The 26,957-nt window shown below is 39.0% G+C and overlaps 1 protein-coding gene across 2 annotated transcripts in view; it reads left to right on the top strand.

Moving 5' to 3' along the window:
* Positions 1-5,768: 5,768 nt before the first annotated feature.
* Positions 5,769-26,957, top strand: part of spata17 (spermatogenesis associated 17) — a 40,379-nt gene continuing 19,190 nt past the window's right edge. The window contains exons 1-7 of one of the 2 annotated variants that reach the window (XR_006094148.1): positions 5,769-5,913; positions 6,478-6,567; positions 7,795-7,876; positions 9,352-9,402; positions 12,597-12,700; positions 19,877-20,000; positions 25,833-26,072. Coding sequence is in view for 1 of the 2 variants with exons in the window: in XM_042404275.1 (XP_042260209.1) it covers positions 5,837-5,913; positions 6,478-6,567; positions 7,795-7,876; positions 9,352-9,402; positions 12,597-12,700; positions 19,877-20,000; positions 25,833-26,072 (768 nt within the window). In the remaining variant the exon portion in view is untranslated. The remainder of the gene's footprint in view (positions 5,914-6,477; positions 6,568-7,794; positions 7,877-9,351; positions 9,403-12,596; positions 12,701-19,876; positions 20,001-25,832; positions 26,073-26,957) is intronic. The other variant, XM_042404275.1, reaches the window with a different exon arrangement.

Here is a 26,957-nt window from a genome sequence, read left to right as displayed (position 1 = left end):
AAAAATCCTCCGGAGGGGCTGAGCACAAGCTAAGCGAGCATGCAAAAAGGAACTTTGACAATTGCAACATATGTTGGTGCAGATGTTCGCACTAGAAGAGATTCAATTAATCATTAAGTCACTCCACATGTCACTGCCTCAACTAAACAAGGTTCAGTGTATCTGAGCCAGAACCACTATACGTTCCTGTGTGTGTGCATGTATGTGAGTGTGTGTGCATGTGTGTGTCCCTGTTTGTGTGTCAGGGCTGATTGCTCTTGACTTCATTAATCTCTGCAGTGTGGTTATGATTAGCTCTCTGAGGCATGCCAGAGGACATCTGACACACACACACACACACGCTCACACACTCACTCTCAGGTCTGGCCACCTCTCCAGCCTGTCTCTCTCACGGTCCAACCAATTAGCTGGAAGCAAAGAGAAATAGACTAGCTCCAGTGGTGGCAGGACATATACACTCACATAGGCACTCTAAAGGTTTGTTCTACTTCACACAGAAGCAACAGAGTGTCTTCTGGACGTCATTGTTGAAGACAAAACAAGTAGGTGCTTTGGAGATGTGCGCAATGTTATGCTCCAGGAATGTAAGATAGTCATTTGTGCTTTAAGTGAAAGGTGAGTGAAGCATGTCTATTTATGAAGATTAAGAATTAGCTGCAGGAGAAGAGAAAGAAAGAAACTCAAACAGACAGAGAAAGAGGTTAATGTCAAAGAAACAGAGTGAATGAGAGACAGAGAGAGACAGTCTTGCGCAAAAAGCTCAAAAGCTCAGGCAGACAAAGATAAAGCTAGTAAGCGATGCAAACCAGACAGACCAGAGCAAGCAAAAGACAGACACGAATCAGAAAAAGAGAGAAAGAGATGAGCGTAATAACAAATGGGTACGGCCAGATGAAAAGAGCAAGTGAAGTGTAAGTGGTGAAGTGCTACAGAGAGGGAGAGGAGGGAGAATCCTCAGATGCGTGCCTACACCCTGCCATGATCAGAGTACAGACTGGATGATTTATTTTCTGTCTCCAAAATTGAGTTCCTGGAAAAAAAATCTACATTCCATTAAACTACTAAGGGTTTTATTTTGAAAGGAGAATATGATTGTGGGTGTGGATGTAAAGGAATGACCAACAGATGTGGCAATCATGCAGCTAAAAATGTCTCCCCTAATCTTTATTCTCCTCTTCTCCTGTTTGATTGCTGTTCTGTTCTTCTTGTCCCTTGTTTCTTTAAAAAGTGTGGTGAATATACCAAAATAATAATAAAATGAAATAAAAACATATAAATTGCTTCCAATTAAGAGAGACAAACTCTTGCAACCACATTCACTAAGCCTTTGTTTCTGTGCCTTGTTTCTGGTGCATCGTGCACCTGTAGACCTACATGTTATTTAACAAACTTGCACAACGGCTGAGAAGCGCTGTTTGTCTTGAGTCAACCATGTATGTCAGGACTGAGGTGCACTTTTCGCAATGTTGCATATACACTTGAGGGAGGATTATACAAAAAACAGGAGGAGACCTCTAAAGTTTGACTGTGGGAAGAGATGGCAAAGGATCACACAATTTGTGAGGGTAGATGTGGGAAGAAAATTCTGCACCATTGAAGAGCAGATGCCAAAAGCAAAGTTGTAATCAGGGAGAGAATATTGGACAATTTCTAAAAAACAGCGGATGGGGAGTTTTTAAATTAGACTTGAATTTGAGCTACACTCTGCTAATTGCAATCTTTTCTTTAAAACAAGTCTTGTTCATTTCCTTAAAAAATATTTGAATAACTCTTACTGGATTAGTTTGACCTTTTTAGAAATGATATCACTGAAATTGTATCAATGGGTCAATAGATGTCTGGAAAATTTCCACACTGAGTTTAGTTGCAACCAAATTGCAGTATAAGTTTTGGATTGTTATGATTTAATTTGATAAATTTGGCATCACTACATTTATTTTTTTCAAATTCAATTCCATGTTTTTAATTCTGGCCTTTACAGAAAACATACTGTCATATGAATCTGTGTGTGTGCATGTGTTTGTCTGTCAACACAGACAACGAAATGACAAATTGTTGAAAAGAAGAATGAGAGGAGTAATGATGGAACAATAATGCCACATGTGTACTGTAGCCTGTGTGTGTGTGTGTGTGTGTGTGTGTGTGTGTGTGTGTGTGTGTGAGACACAGAGACAGAGAGAGAGAGAGAGAGAGTGTGTGTGTGTGTGTGTGGTGATGAATCTCTCATTGTGACAGTGGGGCCGGCAGCAGCGAATGTCCTTCTGGGTGACACACACACACACACACACACACATGCATACACACACTGAGACATGCATACACAGATGGAAACGACCACACTAATGGATCACCCCTGTCTGCATGCAATCCGCCACAAATAATGATGAACCACCCCTGCATTAAACTATTTTACACAATGCTCAATTCATTACTTCTCTCTCTCTCTCTTCCTCTCTCTCTCTGTCTCTCTCTGTGGGAATAGGTGAGCTAATAAAGGTATGATATTTCTCCTCTACCGGCACAATCATAGTTTTTATCCATTAGTAGGATATTAGGATGTGGAATGAGGAAAGGTGGAAGGGAGGGGATGGGATGGAGAGGGAAAAAGAGATGGCTTCAAATTGGTTTAAAAGCATTGCCACTGTAAAAAGTAACAGCAGCCTCAGGCAGAAAATATGAGGGAGTAATTTCCATAGGTTTACTAAGAAGACCACGACCAGCTTCAGGCCTTTACAAGCCTTAGGTGAACTTTTGGTTTGAGGGCCAGCTCCATATCTTAACAAACATTTTAATGTCATACAAATGGCATCAGGTCAGAGTTGTGTGTGTGATGGGAATGCATTACTATGCATTACAAGTGAAGTAAGCAAACATATTTTTAATTTTAATAATAATAAAACTGTGAATATGAAACCTATGTTAAAAAAAATAGTCTGAATTATCCTATAAGGAAGATACAGTAAAACCTGGATGGAAACAGTGTCTGTAGTTTATTAGATACTAAACTCATTTTAGAGAGACAAATATCGTCTCACCAGAAAGCAAACTACAAAAAAGGAGGGCTCAGAAACTTCCCATCATACATCTGAGCTCAACATTTTTTTTTGAACGTTTTTTTTTTTTTTGCTAGGATTTTATCTAATTGTTATAGAAAATGTCATCATGAATCTTTTGTCAGCTACATATGTATTCTTTATTTTATTTAAAACTGTCTTAGACAAAGAAATCTAAAACAAAACATATAGATATAATTTGCCATGTAAATCCTTGGGACAAATATATTAACAAAAGTGCACTATTAAACACAGTAATTTTATTTATTAGAGAAATGTTTCAGGAATAATAGTCACTGTAATATGTTTTGTTTTACACATAACTAAGATGTTGTCTGTTACTATACCTTAAAGGTGTATCAGGCTATTAAAAGATAATGGCAATAGCTGATAGAATGATTTGATAAAAACCTCCCTTTTTGTGTAAAATATATTTGCCAGCTTCACTTTTCTCAGTGTGGGAGAGAAGAGAAGAAAGAGTCATTATGGATTTCAATTAAGTGATCCCTGGGCAGAGAGGGATGCATCAGAGTGGGGGAATTAATGTGCTGCGGACAGATGTTTAATAATAATGGCCGAACTGGCCCTGCCGAGAAACACACATTCCATCCTCTGCACCCTACTGTGGCTGTAGGAACACACATGCACAGACAGACGCACACCGACAGGCCCACATACACAGACACTCACATATAATCACTCATACACTGACACCCACACAATAACGATTCATACACACGCACAGTGCAGAGCAATGTGTGACAGTCTCACACGCATACATTCAAACACAGACACTGGGATCACCATGTAGCGTGTGTGTGTGTTTATGACCAGTGCTGGCCACAGCGCATATGGCCCTCATTTAGGAACAATGGGCATGGAGAATGACTGGTTGGATGAGCTTCCTGACTGTGAGAGGTGACTGGAGGCATGTTAAATGACATGCCCCGTATGGAGAGATAGAGCGTGAGACACAGAGAGGGAGAGAGAGAGGGAATATACGGGTAACACTGGATAATTATTGGCTCACTTCACATTGAACAACAAAAATGTTTTGACTGAAGGCGGACAGAGGATGCAGAGAGCAGAAAACCAGCAGATAAAAGGACAGAAGAAGAAATATGCAAAGAAGAGATGAGAGGGGAGGAACTTGATGAAAAAATGTATTACAAGAGAAGGATGAGACGATGATGGTCTGGTTGGGTCTAGAACTGGGTCATTAGACAGTGTGTAAACAGCGTGTCTTTCCATGAAGTGCACTCACTCTCCTTTTTGTTTCACTCTCTCACCCAGATACACACCTGGTGACACCTAATCAGTGTTGAGGCAGGACAAATGGCTTCTAGCCATCCTTACTGTCTTGTCAAAAACAACACTTCCCTAAAAATCTTTCTCTTTCTCTCTCACTCACATGCGGTGTTCATACTGTCTTGTCACAACAACATTTCTCTGGTAATTACCAGGGTGGCCGCCCTCCTGCCGCCCCTCGATGGATGGGCTGAGCCACCATGGGTTCGCCCCTCTAGCCATAACTCTACCTAGGACATCTGCCTACCGCTCTTCACAACTGTGGTGGCCCTAAGACAGCAAATTGGCCTGAAAGAAAGACAGAGAGACAGAAAAATATACTCAAACAAGCAGGCATGCCGGTACACAGACATGAAAGAGCATGGAGACAGACACACACACACACACACACACACACACTCATTCACTTGCACTATTTGTAGTTTGCCTGTCTCTAAGGAGTAATCTATAATACAGACAGTCTTTTCCTCTGACCGTTGGCCAGACAGATATCTTTCCTTGCACAGATACTGTGCACACACAAACACCCCCCCCCCCCTCGCCGCTGATGTGATCATTTTGACAGGTGAATATGGTTGAAGAGGAATAGAAGAGTGAAGAGGAGGGGAAATACGGAAGGAAGAGAGGGGAGAAATAAACTGATAACTGTATGATGATGGGTGATAACGTCAGGAAAGGAGGGAAATGGATGGAGGGATGGATGCAAGAGGTGAGGCTGGCACTGGCAGATCAATACTCAGATGCACAATCTGCATCCACAGAGCAGGCATTTTTCTGGGATTTTTTTCTCCCTTTCTTATATTATTTACACTGCATTACTGCTTCAGTATAGTAGATAGTGAACAGTGCTAGAAAAGGTGGTGAAAGACATGGAGGAAGAATAAAGAGGATAAACAAGATGGTGTATTTTTTGTTATGTATTAGTGTTGGTGTTTAAAATGTATTATGGAGACTAGTAAATAAGGCTTTTTCTAAGTATTTTAGTTAAAATGTACAATATATGCTGACCCAATTTGTTAAAAACTTTTAAACACATCAGATTAAATTGGTGGTAGATTTGTGCTCTCTTTAAAACATGTGAGAGATGTAGGAGAAAGACAGAGAAGTTTGAAGGGTAAAAGAGAGGTGCTTCAGTGTGATTCTACAGATGAATGGACAGCTACATACCAGAGGGACCCGAATAAAATACTAATCAATGTTTAAATAAATTAAAACAAACAAATAAACTGAGGCTGATTTTGCAAATCATCATTACATGCTGATTGGTAATAGAAGCTATAAACATATGCCTTTGACATCACAGATCATATCAACAGAGACTTCCAGTACATCACCAGAAGGTAGATATTTTTAGAGTGTTGTTTGGTACTATATAGCCTCCTTTTCAGCTGTTTGTCTTGTGGGGAATTCCTACTTCCTACATGTTGTGAACGCATCTCCAGTAACAGCTGTGTTGCCAAGACAACAGTAAACTTATGCCTGACATGGCGGAGTTACTGAAATTAAGAAGTGAAGTTGAAGACTTCCAAAAGGAACATTTCTACAGAAACAGGTATGTATTGTACAGGTGTGAAGGACCATTGTGGCCATTGCTAACCATTAGCTGAATTACTGCCAAACGATAATAGAAATGTCAGCTAATGCTAGCGTTATGCTTTCGCTATTTTACCCATGGATCAATGATTTTAGCTAACTTAACGTTAGCTTTCTGACAGTTAGCATGACATGTTTGTTGTATCTCTTATAACTTAACGCTACGTAACGCTACTAGCAAACAGCCGTTGGTCCTCACTAAACGCTTGTGTTGATGAAGACAATATACAGGTATATTTCTGTGAAGTTTGAGCAGAAACTGTGCTACAGTTGATACCACTGGTCTATAATTTCAGTTTAAAATGTAACATGTAATTAACGTTACTGCAATCCCAGGGGTGCCATAACTAAAGTAATGAAACAAGCAAACAACACATAGCACTCACAGCAAAGCCGGGCTGTGTACTTTGCAAGTACAAATAGACCTATAAATACTATTTCATGCATTACGTTAAAAGGCAACACCAGTGAGATAATGTAGCTACAGACCATTATTAATACAATGTGTGTGTGTGTGCCACAGTCTCGCTGAAGAGAACAGAGAGGGGGACAACCAGGCCGCTACCCAGATTCAGAGCTGGTTCAGAGCCTGCAAGGTGCGGGCTTACCTCAGGTATTACGTATGTGTGTGTGTGTGTGTGTGTGTGTGTGTGTGTGTGTGTTTGTGGGTGTGTGTGTGTGTGTGTGTGTGTGTGTGTTCAATTTGAATCTGTAAACCAGAAAAAGAGACTTTTGGTTCTCCTTCATATGCCACAGGCAAAGAAAGAATACAAGCCTTAATATTTTATGTACCAGTTTGAGGTTTGCTTTTTCCTTCAGGGGTGGAAAAACATTCAGGCAGGACTCTTAAGAGTTAATTTCAAGGGAAACCCTGATACTAGCTCACTCCCATAATTATCCCACTTCTAGAGCTTTGCAAATGGCCTTGAGGAATAAATGTCACTTGTACTCGGTGCTCCTTTCACACAGAGAGAAATGAATGTCTCTATCTCTGTGCCTGTTCGTATGCTATGACCCCAGCGCCATTCTGCAGGGTCAGCAGACAAACTTCCAGACAGTAGGTTAATTCAGATTACTTTAGTTAATTGATCAATGCGTTAAGTGGATAATTAGCAACAATTTTAGCTGCCTAAGTGCAACTCTGGGGTTGTGCTATCCCCACTATAAGCATTGATTTTCTGGGCATATAAATGGCCTTTTGGAAATTGATGGCCTCATTGGAGGCAGAGAATCGCAGTGGACTTGCATTTAGAGTATGTTTGAAGATGAATACAAATATGTGCCACTGACTAAAGGAGGTGAAAGGCTCATCGGACATGATGGAAAAGCCTGGAGGAACAGCAATGTTCTGTGTGTGAGTGTCTTTGTGAGAGTGTGTGTTTGTCAGCTGACCTTTTAACTGAAGTCCTTTACAACCTTTGAACCAACATTTGAAGCACAAAACAAAATCACAATTTTCTTGATTATTTTCCAAAAAATAGGTCACAGTCGATTATAGCAATAGGGATTTTAGTGACTTTCTGTTAAATTAACTTGCATATATTTCATACAGTAATGCATTTCCCTTTTCTTTTAGTGTTTTTACCATGTTAGGTTACCACAGTTAGGTTTTTATCTAATCCTAACCCTAAACCCCAAGAAAATTCTTGCTTTTTAGAGTTTTTGTACTGAATTATATAATTGCAGAACATAAACTAACAAATAGATCCACAATTGCATTTCCATCCATGTGTATATGAATACCTTTTTTCAGTGTTTTCCCTCATTTCAATTACAAAAAAACCAAAAAAAAAAAAAAACAACCTCATCCAATCCTCTCTCCAATATGACTTTATTACAGCCATCTGCACAAGAAGGCAGTCATTATACAGAAGATATGGCGGGGCTTCACAGCAAGGGCGCGTTTCAGACAAATGGTGAAGGTAAGCCAGAAGCTGGAACGGCTATAGATATATTGATTATGTTATGATAGCATGCATTAGAATTCAATTGCTATATGCCTAAGTCCCTGCGTCTGACCTTAAGAAATATAATTCACTCATTACACATTGGGAAATTAGCACTTAGGAAATATGATGCAATATGATAAGGAATTCCATCTATATAGCAACTCCTGGGATGCATATAGAAAGAGTGTGGAGAGGAATAGAGAGAGGGAAAGAGTAGAGGAGTTTGTGTGTGTGTGTGTGTGTGTGTGTGTGTGTGTGTGTGTGTGTGTGTGTGTGTGTGTGTGTGTGTGTATATATGTGTGTGCTTTAGTAAAACAAGGCCCCATTTTCGGCATATTGCCTCCAACTGCTTCTTAATTGAACAGATTGTTGATACCGGATCCAATACCCAGCGCTCTCACGTATAATTTTCCCCTGGATTGAGTTTTGTAAACGTATCACAACAAGCTATTTATCATGCCTGTAAATTGACTGTTTGCTAAAGCATAACTGCCAGCCGCCGTTTGGGAGGCGTTCAAGAAATGGAAAGGGGGTGTGGGGGACGGGGGTGAGGGGTGTTGAAATAAACGATGAAGGATGTGTCACAACACACATATGGGCTAAAAAGAGGCTGTTTGGTCTCATTTGGAAACAGACGAGCACTAATTTGAATCACTCACAATTGCCACAGTGTACTATTTTGAATTAGCCCTGAGAGATTCTATTCCTCCCCTCCTCTTTCTCTCTCTCTCTTCCCTTCTCTTTTCTGGCTTTTTCTCTCTCACTCTTGTGGACCTTATCATGTGTAATGTGACTGGCACAAAGCCTCATCTCAAAACATCAAGCTGAATTTACAAGCTCCTTTCAAGTCTTTGTCTTCTTACCCCTTCCTCTCCTCCCTCTCTTCCCTGTCGTTATTAAAAAAGACGTGTTGAGATATGAATCCCTTTTATGGCCGACTCTCCAGTTTGCTCCTGAAATGTGCCCCCAGTGGTCGGCCGGCATGTTTGGTGTGTGACGGCTCGTCGAGTGCGCCGCTGAATATTCTCTGGCCTTTTGTTAGTCTCTTCTGGCAGTGCTGTCATTGATTATGAAATCCAGAGGAGAGCGTTTGGCCGTCATACATCTCCATTAGCTCACTGCTTGACTACCATAGATTTTCTTGGCCCTTGTCTGTGTTGGTGTATTAAGAGAGTACCGTCCTCCCCTTGATACAAAGTCCCCCTAATCACTCTCTCTCTCTCCCTCCATACCCCCTGACTTTTTCTCTTGTTCCTCTTGTCGCTCATGCTTTCCCTCTCTCCTTTTTTGCCTCCTTCCCTCCTCCCTCCCCTCTACAGTGGCCCTATCTGTGCTGCCTCTGTGCAATGTATTATGTATAAAGAGCTCTTTATCTTTGACGCCTGCTGTGGACAGATCAGAGGGCTGGGAGACAAGATGTAACGCCATCTTTTCCTTTGTGTTCACAGGCGGCATATTTTATCATGAAGATGAATTTCTACGAGGAGATGGCGGTCAGGGTAAATATCACCACAGTGTCTTGTTTTAGCAAATGGAGTGTCGTGGTGGGGGGACACTCTGTGTGCGCTGTGAATGGGAGGCCCCATGAATAGCAGCTTGTAAGCACTTCATCACACCACTTGGTTGCAAAAATTGTCCATCATAGCAACTTCTTTAATCTAACATCTTTTACTTTATTATTTTTCAACATGTGTCATCATGTTGAGGTTTATCTATTTGATTTTATATGCCATTTAGGTATATTAGGAACACGTAAAAACAGAGCATCTGCAGGTCTTGAAAAGTCTTAAAAAGCATTGAATTCAGTTCCCTCAACAAAAGGCCTTAGAAGATATTAAAAAGTCTTAATTTTCATTTACAAAATTCTTAATTATTTTCTCCTTCCTGTTATAGACAGTAACATTAATTACATTAATTACATTAATTTTTTTATTTTTTATTTTTTATTTTTTTGGGATGACGAGAGACATTCTATATCTTTAAACTATGAATGAGATTGGTGTGACAGTGGATTGCACTGCAGGAAGCTGTTAATCTGGTTGTATTAATTTGATTAATTATATTATTGAGAATTATTGTTATATACTGCTCAAATATACTGTGATACAATAATAAATAATTGTAGGCCATGTCATACTTTTATACTTTTGCTGGTATGAATGTAAAAATGGTTAAAGATTGCATTCTGTGTGTTATTGAAAAGGTCTTAAAAAGCCTCAAATTTAACTCAGTGAACCCTTGAGAATCCCCCAAAGCACATAAGAAAAAACGTCTAGCTAATATGCTGTTTTCACTCATTTTAAAATGTCTTGACACTGTTAGTAGGTCCACCTACACTGACAGCATTGTCCACTTGTCACATATAACCTTCAACCTTCATTCTTTAGTTGCAAATTATCCTCTGAATGCAAGCCTATATATTAATATCTAGCTTGTGTCTCAGTTTTAGCTTTTTTTTTTGTCAGTGCTCATACTTATCAAATGTTCCCATTTATCCGGTTAGCAGCTACTACTGTTCAACTCATAAATCATAAATCTGTGGCTGTGACTGATGCTTTGGCATTTTTACACAAGGAATTTGCACAGAAACCTTATCTTTTTACAATTCCATACAGCCTACTCTTTTGGCTAACAGTTTCATTCTGCCGAAACTATTAAAGGATTTTATAGGCCAACAAAAAAATCCACTACTGTTTATTGGAGAGGGTGTGTCAGTGTCCAGCTGGACAGAGATGATTACAATGTACATTGGTGGAAAAGCTTGGAAACTGAGGGCTTCAAATTTTACACTTAATAGAAACCCAAACACATAAAGCTGACCACCCCATCGTTTCAGTAAGTGTCACATTACGGGGAGACATACATCCAGTAGTAGTGTTGGACCCAGCTGTTTTAGGTCATGAGGTGAAAGGTTATGGGTGATGTCACCATGTAGAGTAGAGCAGAAGCTTCTGAAGTTAGAGAAATGAGGCCTTTATTACCCATATAAACTACCCACAGTTTCCTATAGGAAGCAATAGGAATTTTAATGGAAAGGAAAATAAATCCGAATGGGGCAGCAAAGTGGTTCAGTGGTTAGCAATGCAAGAAGGTACACAGAGTTTGAACCCCACAAGGGCCAAATGAGACTTTTCTCTGCAGAGTTTGCATTTTATTTGCTGTGTTTGTGTGTAGTTTCTTTGGATTCTCCAGTTTCCTTCCACCTCAAACGTCCAACATGAAGATATTAGGAACAGTCCTGCTGTTGCCCTTGACCAAGGCACTGGCCATAGAAGTGATGTCAGTCCCTGGACACTGCAATGTGCACTGTCCACCGCCCACTGCTCCTAAAGAGATGTCATGGGGCAAATGCAGAGACAAATTTCCTAAAGTTGATTGATCAAGTGTAACTTAAAGCTTCAAAAGTGAAAATAGATATTAATAATAATAAAATGATTTATAAACCAGTCCCTTTTTACGATGCCACCTGTTGCAAGACATGCCAGCCTTAAAGATAAAGTATGTTAGGATTTCTCAGTTCATTTTTATGCTACAAAATATTGGCAGGTCTGTGAGAACTACACTGTAATCTCCGCAAGAGTGTGTGTACATGCGTATGAAACCAGTGACCCTGTGCAAAAATGAATTACTGAAGGACATCTGTACTCACAGACCCTCCTTTACCAAAGAAATATTCAGTGTGTGAGTGAAAGGGAGAGGGAAAGAGAAAAGGAGAGACACCAAGGGAGAAACAATCATCTCAGAATCCCCCTGTGACACTTCCTTTGAATCAATTTTGATTCTATTCTTTCTTCTCTCCCCTCCCGTTGTCTTTATCATGGCATGGTAGCTAACAGAGGATAATGTATTAGGGCCATAATAGAAACCAGTGTTTACATGCCGCACCTCGGATTTGTATTAGATTCAACAGCATCGATTTCACTAGTCAACAAAGGTCAGCAAGAACTCGGGAGGCGGCAATTACTTTATTTAAAATTATCTATTGACTGGCAGATCAATGCTAATTCTCATTTTGCTCTTTGTTGTTTTTCCCCATCCTCCACTCCTCTTCTCTCCTCTTCATTCTTCTCATAGTGTGATTATTCTTTTACCTGCCATTGTTTTAATCTCTTAATTAGTCTGAAGGACATCCGCCCCCTTGCTTTAAAATGGTCCACTGGTATGTGTGGGTGTGTGTGTGTGCCGGCTAATCTGCAGCCTCCACAATCAATGTGGACTGATACAGTTAAACGTATGGAGCTGTGACAGCTGTCTGTCCCACCTTGGATTGTCCCTCTATCACTTCAGGGGAAAAGAATATATCATTATGTATGGTTGAAGAGTGCTCTCCCATATACTGTTAATAGCATCATATGTGTTATTTTTATGTTTAATGTGTCCATCATGAGTTAAAGTAATAAAAGACTTAGTAATATGCTGGTCGTTTTTCTAATATTGTATGTCGGAAGAGCAGATAAATCAGAAAAATGAATACTTGAAAAGACAGTAACATATTAATGACTGATGAATTGTTTTTGACCTTACCATCTGTGTAAAGCAACCCTCCTTTAGTGTAATCATTTAAACAATTGCAATGTGAAACTAATTATTTATTTCATATTTATTATTAGTTAAGCATCAAAGTTTCCACACTACCAGATTTCCACATTGTACAAATACCTCTAAAGAAAACCTCTGTCATGTCACTTTATAGATTCAGCGAAGATGGAGAGGATTCTTTGTGAGGAAGTATATCCATAACTTTTACGCACGCAAGAGCTATCTGCAAGGACTCTCCATGAAAAACAAACTAGTCAGGTAAAAAATAAAAAAGGAACACAATGCTGGTTGCTGTGTTGTTGCGAGGAAGAGGGCTGACCTTTTGACAACACTGCAGCTGAATTAATGTGTGCTCCTCCTTTTTTACTTTACTTTTTTTAAGTATGGGTGGCCAGATCATTTACAGCAATTACAAGATTTCTTTTTTTGAATATTTCATTCATTCTGTCTCCACTTAACCTTTACAGATTCTCACACATTTGCCTTATTTTCCATCCAAATCAAGTTCTGCTGTTTTTACTAAATTTCTTAGTAATGCAGTTGGGTCAATGACAAGAAGAAGTGTGATGTACATTTTTTTGAAAATGTTGTACATTTAAAAAAAAAAAGAAATACAGAAAGGGAATATTGGTAAATACAATGCATCACTACTTCTCCTTTCTTTTCATTTTTCTCTGCTCTGCCTAACGCTGTCTCTTATTTTAAAACCATTTCCCCATTATGTACTTTGGTAAAATCTATTTCTGCCCAGGGACCACTACAGGACCAGGAATGGACTCAGCTGGTACATTTCAGTCAAGATTAATTCATTTGATTTGTGTAAAAGCAGTTGGTTAAAAGGTGCACTTGTGTATTGATAACTGTGTGTGTGTGTGAGAGAGAGAGAGGGAGAGAGAGGGAGAGAGAGAGAGGGAGAAAAAGAGAGAGGGAGAGAGAGAGAGAGAAAGAGAGAGAGAGAGGGAGAATGTGTTGGTAAGATCTGTACTTTCATAGTTGTTACTTCAGAGGAAAAGTGAGGGAATGAAAGTGACAGAGAGACAAAGAGACAGAGAGGAAAGAAGAGAGAGAGAGAGAAGTCCTCTAAAGCGCTCGAGGCTAAGAGAGAGAAGTGAACGATGTGAAGAAATTAAAAATTAGCCTCTGATTTGAACCGCAGCTCGTGCATTAATAAAACATCCTGTGCTCCAGGGCTTACTGCTAGAGATACGCCATCTTTTATTTTTGACAAAAAAAAAAAAACATCACGCTTAGCTAATAGTCACATTTTTAATGTTGCTAATATATTTTACCGGAAAATATCTTTAGGCCTCTGCTAAAATTAAATGTAAATTTGTTAAAGTGCTCCTTGGATCACTGACTTCTCCCCTCACTTCCCCACCAGCATTCCACCTTTCCTCCACACTCCTTGCCCCTTTTAGAGGTAGGGGGACTAGGCTGTTAAAGTCCATTAAGGAAGTGTTGCTACTTTAGTATTATAACACACAAAGACAATCAGACATACACACAACTTCCTAAAGAATTCTGACAATATACCAGTGATGAAAGATGTAAAACCGGTGAAATTGTACTTATAGTTGTTTATCTTCTGCTATAGGCTTTGTATAAACAGAAAACAGTCTTAGCCACCATATTAATATATAGCATATAAATACTTGACTAAAAAGTACTTAGTACTTAGAATGAGCATTTACATAAGTCAGTGAAAACATGTGAAAAGTATGTGTAATTACTAATATGATAATTTGTAATATGAAAACCAGTGAACTAAGCAACTAATGTTTGTCTCAAACAGGCCATTATTTTTTAAGTCTCAGACTGGATCAAATCAATTCGCATATTGCGGCTTTTCACAGTAACATTTGTATTTTGCAGTATTAATATCCTGCCTGCCTAGACAAACAATAAGGTTAAAATATTGCTATACTGCCATACACATCTTTCCAATCTCTGTCTTGTCCTCTTACACAGTATATTCTGAAAGCAGTCAAATACAAAGAGCAGTGTTAGAACAACTTATAGAAACGTGAAAGTAAATAATTGTAAAACATAATTGAAAGGAGCACAAGGTGTGATGTCATTTGTCATTTTACTGGTTTGGTCGTACATCCTCAGTCTCTTCACACACACACACACACACATACACAGGGCCCCTCCTTCGCAGTGGTTTGGGGTGTTGAGGTCACTTTCTCTCCAGTTAATCACATGTTTATTTAGTGCTGCCGGGGTCACAATCAATTAACGCCGTGCCGGCATTTATTTAAAATATCCTTTCTCTGTTAGCTGCTGAGCCCTCGGATCACACGCTGCCTGATCACTCACCCCGCAAAGGTCCGCTTTTTAATCCACCAGCATGCTCCCTCCCTCTGTAAGTCTGTCTGTCTGTCCAATCCGCTGAATAAATTATTCAAAGTTGGACTAATGGTCTCCATTTAGTACAGGCTGATCGGCTGTGCATGGTAATGATATAGGAGTAATGCATAGACTGCCAAACCTCTCTCTCCTCTCTCCCTTGCTCTGACACTCTGTTTCAGTCAGTCTCTCTTTCTCTCTCATGACAGATCCCCCGCACGAAACCATCTGTATCATTTCATTTGGTACAGCATCCAGCTAATACACACTACTTTCACTAACCTCTTCTATTCCCTGCCCTCTCTGTGTCTCTCCTTCTTCTTTCTCCTTCTCTTTCTCAATCTATTTTCCTCTATATCTCGCTCTCCCTCTCTCTCTGCCACCGATTCACTGTGCTTCAGTGTCCATCCTCATTCATCCTTCCTCTCCTTCTGCATAGCCTAATGAAGTCAGGACCCCGGCACAGTCCCCACTCTGCCACAGTTTTCCTTGGTACCCCAACAATTTATCACTTTGTCAGGGAGACACTTAAAGTTCCTGGGCTTTAATAAGGGCATGCAGTGGGACGATGGGGGCAATTAGGAAAGCGGAGCAAGCCCGCTTTGCATATTTACTAAATGTGCTGGTGTCATCGCTCTCGCCACCAACACGGCCTGTTGACTGCATGAATTATTCCTCTATCTGCAATAAACAGCTGGGTAATTATTACTGCCATAATCATATAAATAAGTCTCCCTGTGATGCTGCAACGACATGGCAAAATCATTTAACTTATCCTAAAGATAACAGAAAAACAAGGCTCAGGGCGAATTTATGGACTTGGTGTCGCTACACTGAGCAGTACTAGTGTTTTTTTTTTAATTCTCTTCTGAAGCTATGCTGTCTCTCTTCTTCTCTCTACTTTTTTCCTGTCTCTCTTTTCTCCAGCCTTCTTCATTCCTCCCTCTCTTGTATCCCTCTCAAGGACATTCATGAAAGGAGAGAGCTGCTATGGTGAAGAGAGTGGGGCCTGCCTGCACGCCTGCCCTGCGATCAGACTCTGCTTCTATGCGTCAGTCTTTCTTTTGCTGCTTCTTTCTGATCCAGTTTGGGTGGGGACAAGTTCACTCCTTCAGTCTGATTGGATTTGTATATGCAGTGTGTGTATGTGTGTGTGCATGTCTGTCTGTCTGTCTGTCTGTCTGTGTGTTGAAGTATAATCTGGATGCTGTGCTCTCCCTGCCTCTTTAGGAAATTACTTTTGAGCGGGAAACAATGGTGGGAAGTATTGAAAATGTGAGAAGGTTATTATCCCTTTGTAAGAAACATTGATTGGGTATAATTTCAACACTGGTATCATTGTGTGCTTCCACACCTTTTCACGGCATCAGTTTTAGTACTTTAGTGAATTTGTTAATCAGTTGTCGGTCACTTAATGTAAACCCTCTGTTTTAAGGGTGTTGAAGGCTCAATACATTGAGCTGTCTAAATTGACTAGCTGACTACCCCCTCCTTGCTAACCTATTGAATCATTTAATTGGAGCAATTAAATAAGCCAATCAGGTCAAACCTCCATTAAATATTTAGGACCTGGCCAATTAGCTGCTCTGGTACTGGCCCGGATGACCGCAGGTGTGGCCGGCTGTCCTACAATGCCTCATTCTCTGATATCCTATCAGCCCTTGACTAACGGTTTTAAACCAAGGTGTAAATTATTAAGGAAGAAGTGAGAATTTTAGCTGTACTATATTAGCCACTTAAATAAGTTAACAGTTCAGGGTGAAACTGTCAGTTAAGGTTTCAGTTATTTGAAAGTACTTCAAGTATGCTTGATTAGCATGTCTAACAGTTCAGCAGCCTTCAAAAGTAATCTGTATTCAGAGTGCTTATACAGCATAATATGACATGCTAAACACATTAAAAGCATCCAATAACCTTTATAATATAATTAAATAATGCTATAATGTGGAAAAATAACTATAACTGTAATCTATATATCAAATGGAAATTTGAACATATCTATGTATAATGTAATGCGCTGACATGATAATTAGAGCACATTTTCAGTGTAATGATACACTTGTCTTCCAATGCAATTACTTGCATGTATAATCATATCAGCTCTAAATATATTTTCCAGTGATTAAAAGTACTTTAAATTACTGTTTTAATTACTTTACAACCCTGTGGTCCGAGTTGTAAAGTAATCATATACAAAAAAAAACCTCCCCAAAGTATTTTCAAAACCAACGTTCATGCTTTTTTGGAGTCAGTTTATCTGATGTACAAAATTTTTAATAAATTGGGGGAAATTCTGGTTTTCCAGTCTAATGATATTAAACATGTCTGAAGGCTAAACAACTTGAAATAAAACCACTAGGGCCATATGATCTTGTTCATTGTAATATTGCTGCTAAAAAAGTTTTCCAAAAAAATTCAAATTGGAATGTTTTGTCTCAAAAAGTGGAAACATTATTACATACTCACGTTTACATTTTGCTTTGCCACCTTTTCATTCCAGGATAATATAATCATGACTTTATCAGAATTTAACCCAATATGGTTAATTAGTATATTGTCTGTATAATAAGTCAATAATTAATGGTAAGAAAAACCTTAAATAGAATAGTAATAGCCTAAATTGTCACTCCAGAAAGATGTTCGATATTTCTATGCTAATCAAAGACTAATAAAAAATGTCTTTTTCAAACCTATGCAATTTTCATACAATTTTTCATGAATGTAAAATTTTTCATAACATATATCAGCTAAGATGATTCCTATCAAAGCATCAACCAAGGTTAATAAACCTTACATATAACAACCTAGAGAAGTTACAAGCCATAATACCAGTATTCTACAACACTCCTTCTTTCTTGCTTTCACTTTCATTCAGTCAAACACATACTCACACACACACACACAAACACACACACACACACACAAAGAGCAAGAGGGCACGTGCAGCGTGCCGAACAGGGCTAATGAGGGTTGTATGTTGTGGCGGCTGGTTGGGTCGACACAGATCGAGGTGCCTTCAGCCGTTACAAATCTGTTTGGCTTTTGTCCACTACACAGCAATTAATAACATTGGGGCTGGGGGCAGGGAAGCAAAGGTCAGCCTGACACACACACACACACACACACACGTGTGCACACATACAGACACACACACACACACACACACACACACACACACACACACACAGGGACACAGACGTGTGGACACACGTACAAGCAAAAGTGTGTGAACACTTTGTATGAACATTGATACACACACACTGATACAGTCACAATGACACACTAGCTAGTCAGGCACACACAGACATGTGAGAACAGGTCCTGATCCCCGAAAGCCTTGCCAGTCAGTTTGTAAATCAGTGTTAATGCGTGAACGAACATAAATACACACATATACTGTAGACACAAACATTCACCAATTGGTTTCTGAACCAGACTGTCCCACAATAAACCAGAACTTTATATTTTACATTAATAAGTAATATCCCTGTTTGCCAGCTCTATAAATAGAGGCCAAGTAACCTCTACATTTACACAGACACATACACACACTAGCACACATAGACATATGGCCTCACATTCATACACAGTCTTAAATTACCGTGCTTCATATTACATAAACACACACATTTATACACACATCTCTCGCGCTCTTTCTCACCACACACACAGAGACACACACACACACACACACACACAGAACCACCCACATACACACAATGCTCTGCATATTTCATTTATTTTGTAATTTAATCTGGTGTTGAGGAAGGAATGAGAGTGCAAAGGCAACAGGAACAGTGTTGTGATTTCTTTTTAAATGTCAGTAGCTGCTGAATGTGTTAACCTCACTTTACAGACACACTATGAATATTCTGATTCCTCTGGAGGTTCGTAATAGAAAACAGGAGTTGGGTATAGAACAGTAAAGAAGGATAAGAAAGAGGAGGTATAGGAAAAGAGACGAAGGATTGTTGATGAGCTATGACTAAACTCTTATTGGTATTGCTCTCGTGGAATTAGATTGGCTTTACCCTTAGCTTTGTGTGCGTGTGTGTGTTTTCACATTACCATGGCGTGTGTGTTTTAGTAATTGTTTCCAATTCCCTCCTTAAGTTATTACCCCCTTGTAACAATAAGGCTGTGTGATTGCGGAATGAAATTGCTGTGTATGGGCTTTTAATGCATCCCATTTAGCCAGCTTCGCTTAACAGATGTCACAGACAGACCTGTCCTGGCTGCGGTGATGAAATATATCCATCATCCTACCACTTATTGCCTTCCGCTCTCTCACTTTGCTTTTTTCCTTCCAAGCAGTCTCATTCTCTTGTTTTTCTCCCACAGCTCCTCTGTCTCTCCACGTCTGTCCCAGTCTCTCTCATCATTAGGAAGTTTTTTATCCATCTGAAGGACACTTCAGGGAATTATGTTATAATGTATGCACAGGCTCACTTGCATGAAGTGTACATTGTGCAAAAGTCTCTCATTTATATAATGTTAAGATATAAGGTCAGCTCGTTGTAACAGGTTAACTTGGTGTTAGTCATCAAGTTTATGTTTGCAGATTCTAAACAGATATCAAAACATTAGTCTCATGTGATCATTATAGCAAGAGATGTAGAATTAGATTAAATTAAATTTAGGCCAGTCAGTTGTTGTCATTTAGAAAACATACATAAGTGTATGAATATGACAAAGTATATGATTTATATTTATTTCACTACATATGATGCCATAAATTTATGTCAAAGATGTTTGTGTAAAATAATGAATAAACTTTATTCTCTAAAGACAAGCTAACGTGAGTTCAAGTCAGTTAAGGCTGATATAATATGCACCCTTGCAATCAGTTACTGGATATCATATAAATTAATGACATAACAAAGGACTGAAATCAGAAATTTAAAAGAACAATATTCTTTTGTATTTATTGTACAATGTATGCAGTTGAATAACTCACATGTTTGACTGTGATCTCTGTTAACTGCTCATCATGTGAATCATTAAGGAAGAAGAAACTTACTAGTTAAGGAAGTTTGGAATTTTAATTACAAAAAAAAAATGCTTATGGGTAAATATGTCCTGTAGGAGAGAGCTGGATGAACTTGAGGAACTCCAGAAGAGAGAGCGATACTGTCAGGAGATGGTAAAAGAGCAGACAGCCAAGGTCTACCAAGCTCACCGGTTACACCACCTCCTCAGTACAAAGCAGGTTGGTCTACAAGAACACAAACACACACAGTGTCACACCGCTGACACAGAAATTACTATGAGAAATGACTATTAGACCAATATCTGACCAGAGGCCGATATTAAATCAAGGTTCCTTGTTTACTACAGCTACATGAAAATAGTTCAGTCAGAAACATTCTTGTCATTATGGCAAATACATCAGACTTGACTGCTTTATTCAAAACAACTTTCATGTTCAGTCAGAAAGCTGTAAATAAGCTGGAAAATAACAAATCAGACATAAAGTATCTCAAGTACATAGCTGCAATTAGCATCAAATAAGTTTTATGTGTTACATGGTATGTGGTCTGATATATAAAGGAGTGAATGGGTAGTGGGTGATACTCTGGGAGATCAGCTGATGATCAGTTAAGTAGTGCAAATGGCAAAGTGCAATTTTTTAGTTTTGTGGAATATAATTATTTAAAGTTTCTCTAAAGCAGTAATTTCAAGTTTGTATCATTTAATTGGCAGGAAGTGATTGAATTTCAAGTTAATCCCTAGTAATCGCTGCTCAGTAGTCGCTGTGCAATGCTTAACCCCAGAATTATATCTGACTATCTATTTTTAATTCTATCACCTAAGAAAAGTCAATAAAACAATCTGCTCTTTACAGTCATGTAGGTACAGTATCTCTGAGACTGATAAATGTGATAATAACACAATTTATGGTTGCAAAGGTTATACATCACTACCAATAGTGGGTTGTTATAATCCTATAATAATTATTAAGTAATATCTCCAATAATTACCATATAGTAATTCTGGTTATTATAGTTACAGTATAATAGTCAGTAGTACTCACTTATAAACTCATGTTCACCTTATAATAATCCAAATGCAGAATAGTGACCTTAACCAAGGTTGCATACATAGATGGGAAGCCATGTCAGATAACACACTGTTAACCCTTTTATACTGACAGCACCTTTGTGGTTATCTGGTGTCACTGTGTCGGTCTGTCATATGACGAAGGATTGTTGATGAGCAACAATCACATACCCAAGACTGTCTGTCTTGGGCATGTTAGTGATTTTTTTTCATGAAAATAATCTCATTTTGGTTGTCAACAAAGGTTCAACAGTACAAAACTGGCTATCAACAACTAATGAGGTGAGATTACTACCATAAGCCTCCAGGAGTTTTTCTAAATCTCACCTGCACAATTTGTTTCTTTTCTTTTGTTGTTGTGTTTATGCTGCTTTGTTTTTACTGTGCAAAAAAAAATAAATCCCAAAATCTCAACTCATTTATGTGTGTATACAACTTCACAGACTCACTAGAAACTTTCTACTTTCAATGAGATAACAGTTACAGATATAGAGTTACTCCAGAAACTGGCAACAGGGAGGAAAACAGAAGAGTCTTCGTTCTTTCCTTCATTAGATAACACAGGCAAGCTGTGTGGACTCGAGTTGAGTGTGTGCACACATGAGTAAGTATGTGTCCTCATGGCTCCTCTGATGTGCTGAGTGGAGTATTTTAGTGCTTCCCTGGCACAGGTGTGTGAGTGTATGTGTAGGTGTGTGTGTATGTGTGTGTGTGTGTGTGTGTGTGTGTGTGTGTGTGTGTGTGGCATGCGCGCATCTTTGTGACTCCCCACTGGGATCATAATGAAGACAAAGCACACTGGTCACTGTTGATTCAGCACCACCACTCGGCATGTCCCATCGCATGTTGACACGACACACACATGCACACAACTTTCAAACACCTCATTATGAAGATGGTCTAAGTTGATATCCATTAGAGTTTGTACTGTCAAATCTTGACTGACTTTCTAAATGCTTTGGATTGGCTGTGTACCCATATATTCATTGTTTATATTATGTATTTTATGAATTAGCATAAAGAATAGAAAGCAAGAAGAAAGTTTGTGTGCTCTACCCGCCCTCTGTCCATCTTTTTCTCTCTATATATCTTTCTCTCTCTTTCTCTGCATATGGCAGGGGACTCTTTCCCTTCGTAGCTCTGACCTTGTCAGCAGTGAATAGATGGCTCTCCCACACAGTTCATCCTTCCTCACTTCTCGGACCCCAGCCCACACACACACACACACACACACACACACACACTCACACACACACACACACACACACACACACACACACACACACACACACACACACAACTTACCAAAGGGCCCCAAGTCCCTCTGACAGAGACAGAGATGGTGTGTTCCTGGGGTCAACATCATTGCTCTTCCCGTAGCTAGGTTGGTACTTTTGGGCTTGCATGTGCGCATGTGTGTGGTTGTGTGTGTTTGTGTGTGTGTGTGTGTGTGTGTGTGTGTGTGTGTGCGCGCGCGCATGTGTGTGTATGTGTGTGTGTGTGTGTGTTAAGGAGTGGCAAGTAATATGTTTGTGTATGTGTTTGTGTGGTGTGTGTGTCCCCAACCTTCTGTCCCTTCCTGTTTAAGTTAGATTTGTAAACTCATCCCTAATGTATTTTTAGGCTTATACTAAACTAAACACAAAAGAAATGGCATCAAATACCCAGAAATTCATTATAGGAAGGATTTTAGGTCAGTTGTTTAATATATATATATATTTAATATATTTAAAGTGACATACAGTTATTAATATATTGCTGAGTGGTTTATTTTCCTAGTTGTGTGTGTAGAGATAAACAATTTTAAGGGTCCATCGTATTGCATTTTAAAATAATGTACATAGGGTTTCATAAAAAAAAACATTTGCTTGTTAGCCATTTTGTTTTTGTGATATTTTTAAAGGATCAGGGCCTTGATAAGAGGCTGTGTGCGATTGTACTAAACACAGGCAAGTGCAATGCTGGTGCAGTGCAGTGCAGTGCAATTTGAAGAAAATAATAGAGCAGGAGTAATATTATACATATGAGGAATGGGGTCAGCTTCTTTTGAATGTTGCATTAAATTAGTCATAATTTGGTGTGTTCATATGCTAATACTTCAAATATTGTGGTCACAGCAATAGTGTGGCCACTTACATAATTGAATAAACTGAAACATTCCCACAATAATTCTGTTGCTGCTGCTGTATGGTGGCTAAGGTCATTCTCTTTTGCGTGTGACTTTATACATTCTGTAAGCAGTTGTAGAAGGCATTGGAAAGAATCACCTGTTAATCTAAACCAATTGTGACTGTACCTTAATCACATAAAAAAAAAAATATTTTGATATATATATTTTTAAATATACACTACATGTGAATGTATATCAAAGTGAAAGAGGCAACTCTCAACATACATGAAAATGTTTTTTTGATGTTGGAGAAGTCTGTATGCTTCTGCTAACTAGAGTCATACAACTCATGGTCAGTGGAGTTGAAGTAATTTCTCTCTATTCATTCTCAAATACTTGACATTAACATCAAAAGAAATTGTGGTATAATAGTAAAACATTTACGAAATTAAACAATCTGCTAATATGTTATTTTAAAAGAGTGGACACACTTTCTCATTCAAGTGAATGAGAAAGTGTGTCCAAAATTTTGACTGGTATTGTAGTTGGAACAATTTCCCACTTTTACCCTTTCGCTCCCCCCTCTCCCTGTTGTCCCAGTCTTTTACTTTGGCCTAAATAGCAAGCGGTGTTATTAGCATATAGAGTAGATACAGAGTCCTCCAACTCAAAGCTTTGGTCTGGTAATTAACACACATGCAAAAGGATCACTGTGATTTGAATAATTATTACTAAGGCCGTCTGTGGCAAATCTCTACCCCACTTCAGAACAGAGGAGGGCAAGTTTTGTGTACACACATGTGTATTTGTGCTTGTGTTTGTGGACAACTAAATTCAAATCTTGTATAATGCCATTTTTGAGACAGACTCAGCTAGGTTTTCCTTCTCTCTCTCTCTCTCTAATAGTAATAATATGATTTATTATCTCCGCCAGGCATAAGCCTGGAGGGCATCATGCATTTGGTCGTGTGTATGTGTCCATGTGTTTATCTGTCCGCAGCTAATCTTGCACACTACTGGACCCATCAGTCTGATATTTTTTGTGCACATTTATGACTGTATGCTTAAGGACCTCTCGTGGTTGTGGTGTTTCACAGTTTTTGAAAAACCTATTTTATACCGCCATTGATTGCTGACTCCTCACTCCTCTTAACTGCCCGGTAGGGGCCGCAGGTGATCAACATCTACTTCAGTTTGGAACCTTGTTGCTGCTAGGGACAACCAATCATAAGATTCCGTATGAGCTGAGACTTTCATCTTTTCAGCAGTCCTTGCCATTTTACAATACAAGTTCCGACATAGCAAAAGGCATTTGTGGCTATTGGCTAGGCTAAAAAAAAGGCTTAACTAGTCTGTTGCAGGCCGCATTTTGGCCTTTTTCGTGGCTCAAAAACTGAAATCCATAGAGAAGTTTGGTCTCATCTTGAACTGGAGCATCTGCAGATTAATTCCATACCTGGTATGTTACCATCCACTAAAGTTGGGCACGATATAAGATGAATAAATCCCCGTTATTGTTATCTTCACTGCCATCTTGACTGTACACACCTGGTGGAGATATGGACATATTTTCAAATGTAGCACTGTAGCACAGTATTTCTACCACTATTTCTATTAATTTTCAGAATAACTTGAGACAGACTCCATCTGCAGTGTGAGGTGCACACACTGAACTACTCCAGCTGAATATTTAACCTGGCAAAAGCCATTTGGTTGGCCAAGAGCCATAGTGTATGCATTTAAGGCAGTGAGGATCAACAGCTGTTGTCAGCTGGGACACAAAGTGGTGAATTTTACAGGAGTATTAGTTTTACAAAGTTTTACAAAGTTTAGGTTAATATGGATAATATGAAGGGCGATAAAATAAAAAGTTAGTTCAAAACTGTATTAAAAAGTTGTTAACAAAACTGATGTTTCAAATTACCTCAGAATATTGCCAGTAATAGTTTAAACGACTAACAGTTGTTAGTTTGATTTTAAGCTGTCCCATGAGGTCCATCATTTGATGCTCTCCCTGATGAATAAGACTACATTTTGGTTTTCCCAAACTCTAAATAGATTATAGTGTTTGGGGAGTAAAACACCCAGGAGGACAACACCCTTGGATTGAATATGGTCGGGGTCCTTTGTTGCATGTCTCCCACTCAGCTCTGTCTATCATATCCCTGATATTTTCTGTTGCATTCTACCATTATTAAAAAAAGAGAAAATTGATAAGGAGAATCGAGTAAGAATAATAACATTGCAGCCATTCTGAAATACATGTACCTGTCTAATCATATCACATTGCTCATTCTGACGCTCTGTGTCTCTCTCACTTGCTCTATAATAGAGGATTAACCTTAATCTCTCTCTCTCTCTCTTTCACTGAACTGATGTTAATATAAGTTTTTTCTTATGGAAAAAAGGGGAAAAAAGAGTGACTTTTGAATTTCCTGTTTGTTCCAGCAAAGTTGGCAATTTATTTTAGTTGGAAAGAAAAAATGGATAGAGGACAGTTGTGTGATTATTTATTAGTTTTCAAGAGTCTAGTTAGAGCACAATTATTGTTAGAATATAATTATTATGTTAAAATGGAGGATTTGAATGCTTTTCAAAGTGTGTGGGATTATGAAGGCATATTTTTTTTCTTCAAAGGACATGGGAATCACTTTTGTAGATGTGTTGCTTTAATTTAATTTAATTTATTTACTTTTGGTTTCCTATTGTAGTCTGTGATTGTCTTTGTTCTAAACTATTGTAATTGTAGCATAACTTTTATCTGAATAAATGATTGTTTAAACATGGGCATCTCTCTCTCTCTCTCTCTCTCTCTCTCTCTCTCTCTCTCTCTCTCTCTCTCTCTCTCTCTCTCTCTCTCTTTTTCTTCAGTGCCCAGGGGTCTTCAACTCTCCATTCAGGCCGGCCCCCCATGAGATGGAGCTACTGCTGAGGCAGGTCAAGTACCAGGCCCCTACCAAGCTGGCCTCCAGGGAAAGGGCTTGTCTCTTGGGCACGCCAGCCTCAACAGCCCCGAGTTTTCCTGGGACTCTTGGATCCCCGTGGATCAAAACTAGAACCCCCTGCTGCCCCAGACCCATACTGCCCCCCATTGCTAACAAGAGACAGCAGGTGAGATGGTAAAAGCTATAAGGTGGAGGCAGACAGAGAAACAGATTGCAAGAATAAAAAAGAGAGTATACAGAAACAGACTGTAAGCAGGAAGAAAGCAAAAAAAAGAATAGAGTCTTTGCAACAGGTGAAAAAGAGTATTAGTTTTACAAAGTGTCATTCTAATAATTAGAGCCCCCCAACATCTCCTTCTCACCCCATGGGCGATGGTTCTTAATGAAAGCAGAGACCTTTTAAAACTCCTTTTTAAATAAGAATGACATCATTAAAACATGGCAGACAGCTCTCCCGGGGCTACTGCAAAGAGCCATTTGGTGTCTGTATCTCAGTGAGTATTGTATGTGTGACTGTGTGGTTGTGTGTTACTATCAAATGTTTGTGTACAACAGTGTTTAAATCATAAGGGTCTTATGGAAGGAAATACTACACAGTAGATTTGCTAGTTATGAATTGAGTTTTTTTAAAATCAAACAATTAATGTCAGCCAATGTTGTGCTCCTTGGCCATGGACAGTAAAACTTAGTTACTACTGAAGGGAGACAAGCTAACAATTTCAGCTTATGTTAAAGTGGATAAAAGCATTGTCTCTCTGCTCGTTTACTACAGCCCCGTGCACACTGCTCTGGCGAGTGGAGAAATCCAAAACAGGCCTCCAATGCTTAGTTATGATTGGACAATTGTGCAGGGAAGGAGTTTAGCAAATTTGAATTAGTGAATTTTTCTTGAATATATTATGTCATTCATTTTTTATATGTTAGGGCACTGAAAGAGGATATCCCATGCTTATAAGGATATGTAAGAGTTCATATCATATATTAAAGCTGCATGAGGACAATTTTGAAAAAGACAAAATCACAGGAACAGTACTATCAGAACTATCATTTT

This window comes from Thunnus maccoyii, chromosome 1, assembly GCF_910596095.1.
Source record: "Thunnus maccoyii chromosome 1, fThuMac1.1, whole genome shotgun sequence".
Classification (NCBI taxonomy): domain Eukaryota; kingdom Metazoa; phylum Chordata; class Actinopteri; order Scombriformes; family Scombridae; genus Thunnus; species Thunnus maccoyii.
Note: the sequence above shows the minus strand (reverse complement) of the source record. Positions and strands in the feature narration are given on the sequence as shown.